The sequence below is a fragment of the Diaphorina citri genome, unplaced genomic scaffold (genome assembly GCF_000475195.1).
Source record: "Diaphorina citri unplaced genomic scaffold, Diaci psyllid genome assembly version 1.1 scaffold360, whole genome shotgun sequence".
Lineage (NCBI taxonomy): Eukaryota > Metazoa > Arthropoda > Insecta > Hemiptera > Psyllidae > Diaphorina > Diaphorina citri.
The window spans coordinates 162,680-175,480 of NW_007377795.1; the positions used below are offsets into that span (position 1 = coordinate 162,680).

The window sequence follows — 12,801 nt, forward strand, 5'->3', positions numbered from 1 at the left end:
TCTCTCTCTCTCTCTCTCTCTCTCTCTCTCTCTCTCTCTCTCTCTCTCTCTCTCTCTCTCTCTCTCTCTTTTCCTTTCCTGTAAATGGTACTCAATGTACATTGTACATTCCTCTGGGAGAAAATGAATCTACTAATATTCACATATCTCGTACTTACTCTTTGTAAATACAATGGTATATGAATGAGATATGTATCTACTGCATATACAATATGTCGATACCTTTTACAAACATACCGAGATAGAAGATAAGATAAAAAAAAAGATATATTTCAGATAGACAGTGATTGATGAAGATTGATTGACAATAACATCACACGTGTGATATACTTATTTACTTATCCATATTCAGGACGCTGTTTAGAACGATCCTATCCAGTAGATTCGTAGAAGCTTAACTGAGTGGTCCGGTGCCAGACTTGCCTAACCCTCAGTTTCTTCAAATTGAGATAATGAGACCTAAAGTTGGGCCAAATTTTAAAACCCTGAAATGAAGTATTCCAGCAACATATAGTATTTTATATCATCAGACATTTGGAAACATAGTTGTCGATGCTGGGAACAGATCTTTTTTAGTCTTTCTGCGCATGCGCTGACATCACGTGTGACTGGATATCTGAGGGCTGGATAAAGGCTGGATACACACTTGCAAGTCAAGTCTGGCTGGATCTAAACTTGAATCGCGAGTGATAATTTCGCTGGATGATTGTCATTGAAAATAAGCCCATATCCGGCCTTGACATCCAGTTGGATGTGCGGTTGATAATTCATTTTAAAGAACGGGTTGGATCTCTGAGGTTGGATTCGGACTGGATTTAAGTTTAAGACGTTAGACTTAGAAATCCTGTCAAAATCAAGCCCCTGGATGTAAGCTTGCGTGCTAACTGGGTCATGATTACTTTTTTACTCACGGATACCTACTTTTTTTCAGTAATCGAGTATTTCTTGTTGAGATCCGGATCGTACGGATATTGTGACGATCCGTAGTTTAATGAGTAAAGTATTCACTCGTATCCATCTCTAGTATGTCTACCTTCTTCTCTTAGGGAAAATGACCCAATAGTCAACTCCGAGCATTTGAAAACAACAACGATTTCTCCTTCTTTCACAGATTATGTGGACAACCCAGCTCGCTATTCGACTTCCGAATATTTCAACTTGAAACCACCTCCTGATTTGAGTGTTGTCCCTTACCTACCTTCACAACACGGTAAGAAGGTACCTAATTTAGAACACATGCCCGTTGTGTAACCCATCAATTCTTAAGGGAATGAGCAATGAAGAATAAAGGATGGTTTTACCTCAAGTCCTCGATGATATTGCATTTTGGACGATAAGAAAAAAAAATTGTCCGAATTGTGGTCAGTAAATTCATCTGCCTTCAGCATTAACACTCTCGTCCTTCCCCCTTTCAGATCGACAGGGCTATGGCGTTTGACTCCAACAGTACTAGTCCAACTGCTAGAGAAAAACACAAGCTGAGTTCTGAAATCAATGGACTGGCTGAAAATAGTGATAGTTCTGTTGAAGTTAAGAAATTTCGTCCTCCCAGTCAAGATTTTGAAACCAGTCCTGAACAACTGCCCTATGCCATGTTAGAGGTGAGACTAGACTTGCTAGCTTAGTTAACTTGATTGGTAACGCGTCTGCCTTGTAAGTGCTAGGTCGCGGGTTCGATTCCCGCCCGGGGCGAACTTTATTCTAAACAGACAAGCTTCGCTCTCGGAACGGCTGGCTTTCTCCTATCCTGTCGTTTTGATGCCGTTTATTTCATTCCTTAATTCCCAGCCGTTTCTGAGATATAAGCGTGGTTCGCAAATCACGAACCACCCTGTATACAAAAATATGTGATGGATTTTTTAGGATGGATTTTTTTTTAGGTGAATGGATTTTTAGAGGTTTGATGGAGGAAACTGTAAAGAGTGAAGAGATTAGTACCTGCCTTGTAAGCGCTAGGTTTCGGGTTCGATTCCTCCCCCGGGGTGAACTTTATCCTAAACAGATACGGTTCGTTCTCGGAACGACTGACTTCCTCCTATCCTGTCCCTCTGCTCTCTAAATCAACCAACCAATCAGAGATTGCCAAAACCAATAAAGTGAAACTTTGTGTTATATTCCAGATCTCATGAACATCACAGGGAGACTGAAGGAAATTCAACCCGTCAGAAACAGTAACTCCTATCCGAGCATCGAACCTGGTCCCTCCGTTTACAATGCGAGTAGAGAAGGTATGTCTAACCTTCTTCTCTTAGGGAAAATGACCCAATAGTCAACTCCGAGCATTTGAAAACAACAACGATTTCTCCTTCTTTCACAGATTATGTGGACAACCCAGCTCGCTATTCGACCTCCGAATATTTTAACTTGAAACCACCTCCTGATTTGAGTGTTGTCCCTTACCTACCTTCACAACACGGTAAGAAGGTAATTTAGAACACATATGCCTGTTGTGTTACTCATAAAAAAAAGATATATTTCAGATAGACAGTGATTGATGAAGATTGATTGACAATAACATCACACGTGTGATATACTTATTTACTTATCCCTATTCAGGACGCTGTTTAGAACGATCCTATCCCGTAGATTCGTAGAAGCTTAACTGAGTGGTCCGGTGCCAGACTTGCCTAACCCTCAGTTTCTTCAAATTTGAGATATTGGAAAAATCCTACAATGCTGCAGTGAGCACCAAAGTCGTGACATAATAACACAAAGAAACTGCATTTACAAAACCAATAAAGTGAAACTTTGTGTTATATTCCAGATCTCATGAACATCACAGGTAGACTGAAGGAAATTCAAACCGTCAGAAACAGTAACTCCCATCCGAGCATCGAACCTGGTCCCTCCGTTTACAATGCGAGTAGAGAAGGTATGTCTACCTTCTTCTCTTAGGGAAAATGACCCAATTGTCAACTCCGAGCATTTGAAAACAACAACGTGTTCTCCTTCTTTCACAGATTATGTGGACAACCCAGCTCGCTATTCGACCTCCGAATGTTTTAACTTGAAACCACCTCCTGATTTGAGTGTTGTCCCTTACCTACCTTCACAACACGGTAAGAAGGTAATTTAGAATACATGCCCGTTGTGTAACTAACTCATCAATTCTTAAGGGAATGAGCAATGAAGAATAAAGGATGGTTTTACCTCAAGTCCTCGATGATATTGCATTAAAAAAAAAAAAATATCTTTAACACGTCCGAAACAGCGAACTTTGGTAAGTACCTGAATAATGACCGAACCAAAAGGCTCTGAATAACATTTTTGATTTAGGTACATGAACGCAAAAAGGATTTCTTGCCAAAAACACTGTTTCCATTTAAAAAAAAAAAAAAAAAAAAAAAAAATCTTTAACACGTCCAAAACAGCGAACTTTGGTAGGTACCTGAATAATGACCAAACCAAAAGGCTCTGAATAACATTTTTGATTTAGGTACATGGACGCAAAAAGGATTTCTTGCCAAAAAAATACCCGTGCTCGCAAATATCAATCGCTCTATTCTCGCTCATTTCCGCAAATCGCTTTATTCTCGCTCATTTCCGCAAATCGCTCTAGTCTGGCTCATTTCCGCAAATCGTTCTATTCTCACTCATTTCCGCAAATCGTTCTATTCTCGCTCATTTCCGCAAATCGCTCTATTCTCGCTCATTTCCCTATACTTCTGCTTTCAGACACCCCTTCCTATCGTTCCGTCCCAGGAGGCTCCAAACCCCTCCACTCTCTGGACGCGCGTTACTGTAAGATCTGCGGCAAACACTATTCCAACTCCTCTAATTTGAAGCAACATATCCGCCTCATTCATTTGCCGGGCATTCTGTTCTGCCCTCTCTGTCAGAAATGTTTCAAGAACAAGCTGTACCTGCGCCGCCATGTGATATCCTTTCACGAAAATGCCACTTAGAACTAAAAAAATAAAATGAAAATAAAAAAAACCATGTAAGAATTTTATTTACAATTGACTTACAAAGTCTACTTTATTTAATTATTAATTCTGTTCCTAATATTTAGGTAGGTACCTATACCCGTGCTCGCAAATATCAATCGCTTTATTCTCGCTCATTTCCTCAAATCGCTCTATTCTCGCTCATTTCCACAAATCGCTCTATTCTCGCTCATTTCCGCAAATCGCTCTAGTCTGGCTCATTTCCGCAAATCGCTCTATTCTCGCTCATTTTCCTATACTTCTGCTTTCAGACACCCCTTCCTATCGTTCCGTCCCAGGAGCCTCCAAACCCCTCCATTCTCTGGACGCGCGTTACTGTAAGATCTGCGGCAAACACTATTCCAACTCCTCTAATTTGAAGCAACATATCCGCCTCATTCATTTGCCGGGCATTCTGTTCTGCCCTCTCTGTCAGAAATGTTTCAAGAACAAGCTGTACCTGCGCCGCCATGTGATATCCTTCCACGAAAATGCCACTTAGAACTTAAAAAAAAAATAAAAGACATTTAATTACCTACGATTGACTTACAAAGTCTACTTTATTTGATTATTAATTCTGTTTTCTGCCCTCTCTGTCAGAAATGTTTCAAGAACAAGCTGTACCTGCGCCGCCATGTGATATCCTTTCACGAAAATGCCACTTAGAACTTAAAAAAAAAAAAAATAATAATAATAAAAGACATTTAATTACCTACGATTGACTTACAAAGTCTACTTTATTTGATTATTAATATTCTGTTCCTAATATTTGCGTAGGTACCTGTATTTGACGTCATCATCGCCTACTGGAGCGTATACCGTGACGTCAAAATTCACGATTTACCGGTATTTTTTAAATCAATTTATCTCGGTATCTAGAAGTCCTGGAAGAAAAGAAAAATTCGGTTGTTCCTCATTTTTCCTACTCTATATGACTTTGTAACAACACCCAAGCAAGCGCAACTGATCTATTGAGAAGGAGGACAGGATGAAAAAAAAAGTCTGCCGTTCCGAGAACGAAAATTAGCTATTTAGGATAAAGTTTCCCCGGGCGGAAAACCTACGACCTTGCGCTTTTTTTTACGCACTTCGGTCGATGTAAAATATTGGTAAGCCCAGCCCCTATATTCTTCGTTTATGGGTATGGGTAAGCCCTGTCCTTTGTCAGTTGTTACAAAACTACCAAACTGCAAACATTTTTTTTCCTCATGAGCCGCCATTTTCCGCTCCGGGTCTGAAATTAGAAAGTCCTATCCCCCCTTTCCTCTTCAGTCCTCCCACTCCGGTTTTGTGATTTGCACGATTGCACGTGCCTTGTGATAACAAAACTGATAAGTAGATAAGTTCATTTATTTTATTATTTTTCTAATATTCAACGGTTTTTATTGTTCCTTGTACTTAGAAGTGCTCACGTTTCGTAGGGTAATAATTTTACCCACCTACTTAATAGAATGTCCAGTGACTCCAGTGAACTGATAATTTAATTTTATTTAATTTAGCAGTGCAGGAATGTCCATATATTATAGTAGGTAGGTACCTAGTCAAGACAGTCACAGAAAGGGATATCAAAGCTGTCATGGCTCAGGATTTCGCAGACATCATAGTGGACTGACCATTTCCAAGTAAGTAATGTGCTTTTTTCATACTTTACCAATTACAGTACCCCCTAACATAGCCTGTTAGCTTAATATTAATAGACCTGTTGTTCCTGTTAAGCCTGTACAAATTAAATGTAAATAATTAACAGATAAGCAGATTTTCTAGGGGCTGAAAATATATTGGTGAAATCCACTCTTAGATACTTTCAGGAACATAATGTTTAGGAGTTTAAGAGTACTTTGTTGTATAGATATTCTATTAATTCTAATTCTATATTCTAATGTAGCTTAGTGAACTACAACACCATTTTATCCAGGACTGGGCCCCTGGTCTCTTGAGCATCTTCTTCTTCACCAGTGTCAGGTATAAAGGTAACAAGGTACCTGATGAGATCGACAATCTGCGCGTGGGTACATTAAAGTGGAATCATTGCGAGCTTGGTTGGTAGCGCGTCTGCCTTGTAAGCGCTAGGCCGTGGGTTCGATTTCCCCCCGAAGCGAATTTTATCCTCAACGGATAATGTTCGTTCTCGGAAAGGCTGGTTTTCTCCTATCCTGTCTTCCTTCTCTCTTCGATTTCTTGACGATAAGACCTAAGCAGTTACAGTTCCCTCTATCAAACCTCTTCAAAAAAAAGGAAAAAAACAATAGAATCAGTTTTATTTATTAACCCCTTTATGCCCTATGACTCCTACTTTTCAGTATCTCCCCTGCCTCCCAGTGATCAGCTTCTGGAGCTCAAATGGGCTAACTTCCAGTCTAGTCTGGCGCAAACATTCGCTCACCTCAGACAGCAGGAAGATCTGGTAGACGTCACCCTAGTGTGTGATGGACAGCGGTTGTACGCTCACAAGCTGGTCCTGTGTGCTGCCAGTCCTTGGTTTAAATCCTTGCTAATGGTAAAAAAAAGTTCTCTGTCAACTCCAAGTTCAGGCTAGCGATTCCAACTATCGCGGCCCACATAAGTAGCCCGTCAGACCATTTGTGGCCCGCGTAGCTTTTTGCGTGGGCCCAGGAAGATCTGGTAGACGTCACCCTAGTGTGTGATGGACAGCGGTTGTACGCTCACAAGCTGGTCCTGTGTGCTGCCAGTCCTTGGTTCAAATCCTTGCTAATGGTAAAAAAAAGTTCTCTGTCAACTCGTAGTTCAGGCTAGCGATTCCAACTATCGCGGGCCACATATGTAGCCCGTCAGACCATTTGTAGCCCGCGTAGCTTTTTGCGTGGGCCTCTCGGGCTTCATTTTTGCTTTTTTACTATGGAGTGGACACCGAAAATATGGAGCAAGATAGGTGAAAATGGGATAAAGCTGTGCTCCCCACAAAAATTATGTTAAGAATCTGGTTTGCCACAAATGATTTGTGATTTGATTTTCAGGAGAATCCATGCAAACATCCCATCATTATTCTGAATGAGGGTTACCATCATCATATGAGTAACATACTGGATTATATATACTCAGGTAATCTTCACTGGCTACTATTCATATTTATATTTACGACGTTGTACTATACATAGAATATTATACATAGATTATGTGTTTTTTGTGTACTTATCTACAGTAAAAATGTGTAGGTACTTGTCTACAGTAAAAATACAATTTTTCAAATCCTTGCTAATGGTAAAAAAAAGGTCTCTGTCAACTCGTAGTTCAGGCTAGCGATTCCAACTATCGCGGGCCACATATGTAGCCCGTCAGACCATTTGGAGCCCGCGTAGCTTTTTGCGTGGGCCCCTCTGGCTTCATTTTTGCTTTTTTACTATGGAGTGGACACCGAAAATATGGAGCAAGATAGGTGAAACTGGGATAAAGCTGTGCTCCCCACAAAAATTATGTTAAGAATCTGGTTTGCCAGAAATGATTTGTGATTTGATTGATTTTGATTTGATTTTCAGGAGAATCCATGCAAACATCCGATCATTATTCTGAATGAGGGTTACCATCATCATATGAGTAACATACTGGATTATATCTACTCAGGTAATCTTCACTGGCTACTATTCATATTTATATTTACGACGTTGTACTATACATAGATTATGTGTTTTTTTGTATACTTATCTACAGTAAAAATGTGTACTTATCTACAGTATCTACAGTAAAAATACAATTTAAATTTCTCCTTTCCAGGTCATGTAAGAATACCACAGAACGTCCTGTCTGAATTTCTTCACTTAGCTCAATGTTTCATTTGTTGTTTTGAGCTTCTCGATTTCCGTTTTCAGCACCGCGCTGATCTTCTCAACGCTGATCTGTTCAAGCGGTTGCAGCTTGGTGGGTTTCAGAGCGGTCATGAGGTTCACGGAAGAGTCGTTTGGAGCGCTGGCGTCGTCCAGGGATCGGACGATGTCGAGGAGGTGCTTGTTTTGAATTTCCGAGATGTCGATGTTGAGATAGAGGTACCTGTGAAGGGTTGGAGAGAAAAAGACCTTATTGTGAGTTAGAAGTTGTCAATCTGAGGACTAGTCAGGTGCTTGTTTTGAATTTCCGAGATGTCGATGTTGAGATAGAGGTACCTGTGAAGGGTTGGAGAGAAAAAGACCTTATTGTGAGTTAAAAGTTGTCAATCTGAGGACTAGTTACTCAAAAATATGTGCACAATGAGGTAATCTTGCGGTTACTGTCTTCGTAGTTTTCTTAATTTGTAAATGTATGTTGAACTAAAACATTCAAAATCAAGTTAGTCATGAGAACTCTGAATTCCCACCCCGTTGATAACGTCAGGAAAGGTGGTGTGAACCTACCGTTCAGGTTTTGTAAAAGGATCTTGTAGAAAACAAAAGGATTCAGGTTGTGGTTATGTACCGGGTTGAGATAGGCAAGGTTGGTAAATTTACCACTCCATGCCAAACTGTAGAAACAATATCCTGTCTCAACCCAACCCGGTACATAACCACAACTTCAGGCTTTCTCTATCCAATACTCGCGATTTCTACCACCCAAACCACATGTTAGAGTCATTTGATCATTTCCTACTCACCATTTCTCAGCCTGACTGAACAACTGTTTGAGTAGGAGACAGTTGATGTGGGATACATTGATAAGTTCGTTTTCTATATCTAGGGTGACGAGCTGTTTCAAATTGTGTAGAATCTGGGTGACTTCCGTCTGAGTGTATGTGGCTTCTAGTAATCTGAAACACGTAGGTTGGAATGTAGGAAAAAGAAAAGATTTTCTTGAAGTAGAAATGAAAAGTAGTAAAACTGAAGAGCTTTGGAATGTAGATGTCTTTTTTTATGGCATAGAAAAATTTAATTGGATACATCTGTAAACATGCTGGTTTTCAAAAGAATAAGTGCAGTGGCACAAAAGTTGACATTGCATCACGAACATAGTAAGTAGATAGTAGCTGAAAGGTTTCAAACTTTCAACCCCAATCAATTTGTACTTATGTAAATTTAAATTGGATAGTAGACATCATTGAAGGGAGGCGAGAAGGAAGACAAAGAAGAGGGAGACCCCGTATAAACTACATGGATCAGATTCACAAAAGTTGACATTGCATCACGAACATAGTAAGTAGATAGTAGCTGAAAGGTTTCAAACTTTCAACCCCAATCAATTTGTACTTATTTAAATTTAAATTGGATAGTGGACATCATTGAAGGGAGGAGAGAAGGAAGACAAAGAAGAGGGAGACCCGTATGAACTACACGGATCAGATCATGGGATACGACGCGGGAGACCCGGGTTCGATTCCCGGCGGGGTCAAGAAATTTGTATCATACAAATGATTGATTCCGTGACTGGCTGCGAGGTCCACCGCGCTAACCACACTACACCACTGAGGTTGGTTCATACTGAATGATCTATTTTAGGGTTTAGAATGGGACTGGAGAGAAATTTTTCAATTTGTTTATCCTACTGGAGGATAAACAAACATTCCGGACACCCTGTATATTTTGAACCCTCAAACCAGAGCACCCCAGTGTCAAGGGCACACAGTATAGACTAGAGTCAATAAGTCATTGAGTTGAGATTTTCCTAGAGGACACGAATAGCACAAAGTTTCATATTTGCCTTTAATATTTATGCAATGGTAAAAGAACTTCGAAGTAGAATCGGAAATGTCACGCCATTTGGCAGGTAATCTTGCGGTTACTGTCTTCGTAGTTTTCTTAATTTGTAAATGTATGTTGAACTAAAACATTCAAAATCAAGTTAGTCATGAGTACTCTGAATTCCCACCCCGTTGATAACGTCAGGAAAGGTGGTGTGACTGAACGGTAGGTTTTGTAAAAGGATCTTGTAGAAAACAAAAGGATTCAGGTTGTGGTTATGTACCGGGTTGAGATAGGCAAGGTTGGTAAACTAACCCTGTTTTTAATTTACCACTCCCATGCCAAACTGTAGAAACAATATCCTATCTCAACCCACAACTTCTCTATCCAATACTCGCGATTTCTACCACCCAAACCACATGTTAGAGTCATTTTCTACTCACCATTTCTCAGCCTGACTGAACAGCTGTTTGAGTAGGAGACAGTTGATGTGGGATACATTGATAAGTTCACTTCGTTTTTGTAACAATCTAAATCTAAAATAATATCTATTGTTCGAGGTCATTGAATGACTAGATTCGTCAACAAAGAATGATAGTCTCCTCATATTGTTGAATGATAGATAAACTTGGAAGGAGTTTTGGGAAAGCTTTAATCAATCCAATTTCATTTGTCTTCAATCCAATTTCATTCGTCTAATTGTCTATGTCAGTCGAGCAATGGACTTTTGAAAGGCAAGGGCACTAGATGATACATATGTAATTATAGATAATGAATACCCTATGTAACAGGTACGAGTACCTATGTACTGATACCTCTTACCTATCTATTTTTACTCTAAAGGACATTCTTACTCGTATATGTACAATTGTACATAAGTACCTACCTATCAATTTTGATTGTAAAACTGGGTTCTAGACCTACACTTCGAACGACCGATTCCTTGCTGTGACGAGCACATTGCATATACAGTTCAATTCACGGCGTTCATACAAATTTGACGCCTATATTGTGACGTGGTCAAACTTTTATGACTTGGTGGGAGGAGCATTCCCGTGCTCCTTATAAAAAATAGTTCAGTAGCGAAAACATGAATTAGTGTCTTAGATGAAATACCTTTTCTCACTCTTCTAAACAGATGAAAAAAAGAAAACTTCCGATTTGTATCTCAATAAGAAGATCGTACAAAATAATTTATTTAGAAAATGTTTTTTAAAAACAATGGCACGTGAAACAATTTGTACAAGGGTATTTTTTCCAAGTGTTCATAAAGGGATCTGCAACTGCTGAGGTCTTATCGTCCCGAAATCGAAGAGAGAAGCACAGGATAGGAGAAAGCCTGCCGTTCCAAGAACAAAACCAAGGTGGTAATCGAACCCATCATGACTTAGACGCCTAGACTAAATAAGGCCCTGCAGTAGGTGGGCTTGAGTAATGGCAGCTTCCTGTCGTACATACATAAAACCACTTGGAGGGCAGCGCATTTACCTTGTAAGCGCTAGGGCGCGGGTTCGATTCCTGCCCGAGCGGATTTTATCCTTGAACAGATACGGTTTGTTCTCGGAGCGACTGGCTATTTCCTATCCTATCCTTCTCTCTTCGCTTTCGGGGCGATAAGACCTCAGCAGTTTCAGCTTCCTCTATTAAGATTTTTCACGCCGAATCGAATGGTGAAACTTTTAGAACTGTCCGACTTACAGTTGAGAAGTTGCGGGTTCGAATACCTACGTATTCTGCAAATGTAATAGAAAGTCGTGTGATGTTCACACCAGATTTTTTATGATGGTTTAGTAGTACTGCACTATGCCAAGTCAATAAAATAAATTAGGGGTAGGCAAAATATTGAACAGATTTGGAAGGATGTCAGCAGAATGAAAGCCATATTTGTAATTTTCTGGGGTTTCTTTACTACCGTTTTGGAATCATTTACATACTCGTATGTACCTGTCTCGGTGGCGTAGTGGTTAAGACACTTGACACACACGCAATCCGTTTTCTTCCGTCATTTGTAGTTGTCCCTCTACAACTACCTGAAAACGGCTACTTTCCCTGTCGCGTATAATATCTCTAGTAGCGCGGTCAAACTTTCTTGACTTGGCGGGGCGGAGCGCTACCGCGCTCCTTAATTTTCTGGGGTTTCTTTACTACCGTTTTGGAATCATTTAAATACTCGTATGTACCTGCCTCGGTGGCGTAGTGGTCAAGACACTTGCCTGGTAAACAGGAGGACGTGGGGTCGATTCCAGCCGAGGCATGGAATTTTAGCCTCATTTATTTGAGAACTTGACCAGATAATAATGGAGCTCAAATATCTATGATGTATATCAAATATATCTTCCATGATCTTATTAGCACTGTCATTTCGATGAGCCGAGGCTGAAATGTTTGAGAAGAAGAATAAAGAAGTTTTTTAATTTACAAAACAGCAAGAACCCGAAATTGTGAACTTTGGATTAGGTAGGTCGTGACGTGGGGTCGATTCCAGCCGAGGCATGGAATTTTAGCCTCATTTATTTGAGAACTTGACCAGATAATAATGGAGCTCAAATATCTATCATGGATATCAAATATCTTTCATGAACTTATTAGCACTGTCATTTCGATGAGCCGAGGCTGAAATGTTTGAGAAGAAGAATGAAGAAGTTTTTTAATTTACAAAACAGCAAGAACCCGAAATTGTGAACTTTGGATTAGGTAGGTTGTAGATATGAAGAACAAAATAAGAATGTAGGTAAAGAAGTTAAATAACAAAGCAACTTTGATGGACTTGTTTAGCTATTTGACCTCTTCCACAAAAATATCCGATGGTCAACAGACATGTCTGGATTTTATTTCACAAAATGGGTTAGAGACTTACCGTCAGTTATTAATCGCATACAAAAAAGATGTGGCGGGTAGGCAAAAAGATTATCCCATTTCAAAGGATTTGTGAAATGGTCAGATTGGTCAGCCATAACTATTTAATCCTCACTATGGTTTCTCACTTCTTCTCTATTTCTCTCGTCATTATTATCATACTTTTTCTTGTCTCGATGACCTTTTAATCTTCTCTCAAGAGTTCACATTCCTCAGTTATTCACACTAGAATGTCACGAGCCAGATGATTTACAAGCTACAGCTATCTCCCCATATCTATATGTATAGAACAGACATGTCTGGATTTTATTTCACAAAATGGGTTAGAGACTTACCGTCAGTTATTAATCGCATACAAAAAAGATGTGGCGGGTAGTTATGTAAAAACAAAAGTGTGAAATTTGTAGGTAATAAATACA

The 12,801-nt window shown here is 39.7% G+C and overlaps 3 protein-coding genes across 7 annotated transcripts; 2 read left to right on the forward strand and 1 right to left on the reverse strand.

The window, feature by feature from the left end:
- The first annotated feature begins 2,118 nt into the window (after positions 1-2,118).
- LOC103508026 lies at positions 2,119-4,605 on the forward strand. Of its 5 annotated transcripts, none has more exons than XR_003391176.1 (5): positions 2,119-2,228; positions 2,765-2,872; positions 2,961-3,067; positions 3,676-3,841; positions 4,529-4,605. XR_003391176.1 is itself a non-coding variant. In XM_026822737.1 (5 exons), exons 1-5 carry the CDS (start codon positions 2,126-2,128, stop codon positions 4,590-4,592), a joined length of 540 nt encoding a protein of 179 aa, XP_026678538.1. In that variant the 5' UTR covers positions 2,119-2,125; the 3' UTR covers positions 4,593-4,605. The 5 variants fall into 5 exon arrangements, 4 of the variants coding, with proteins under 4 accessions (XP_026678538.1, XP_017299063.1, XP_026678539.1 ...); XM_026822737.1 differs by having other exon boundaries at positions 2,961-3,059; XM_017443574.2 differs by lacking the exons at positions 3,676-3,841; positions 4,529-4,605 and adding an exon at positions 4,199-4,467 and having other exon boundaries at positions 2,961-3,059.
- A 1,471-nt stretch (positions 4,606-6,076) lies between these two features.
- LOC108252239 (longitudinals lacking protein-like) lies at positions 6,077-7,708 on the forward strand (the record flags this gene model as incomplete). Its single annotated transcript, XM_026822746.1, has 4 exons — positions 6,077-6,330; positions 6,549-6,641; positions 7,421-7,505; positions 7,656-7,708. Coding segments are annotated over exons 1-4 (360 nt in total), but the record flags the coding sequence as incomplete, so codon positions are not given.
- A 15-nt stretch (positions 7,709-7,723) lies between these two features.
- LOC113466930 (leucine zipper transcription factor-like protein 1) lies at positions 7,724-9,958 on the reverse strand (the record flags this gene model as incomplete). Its single annotated transcript, XM_026822747.1, has 3 exons — positions 9,903-9,958; positions 8,506-8,700; positions 7,724-7,928 (listed from the first exon to the last, which is right to left on the reverse strand). Coding segments are annotated over exons 1-3 (456 nt in total), but the record flags the coding sequence as incomplete, so codon positions are not given.
- Positions 9,959-12,801: the final 2,843 nt, after the last annotated feature.

Coding starts and splice junctions, on each gene's coding strand:
- LOC103508026 (XM_026822737.1), top strand. CDS start 2,126: ATGAACATCACAGGGAGACTGAAGGAAATTCAACCCGTCAGAAACAGT. Junction 2,229..2,764: donor TTACAATGCGAGTAGAGAAG/GTATGTCTAACC, acceptor GTTATATTCCAG/ATCTCATGAACATCACAGGT. Junction 2,873..2,960: donor TTACAATGCGAGTAGAGAAG/GTATGTCTACCT, acceptor CTTCTTTCACAG/ATTATGTGGACAACCCAGCT.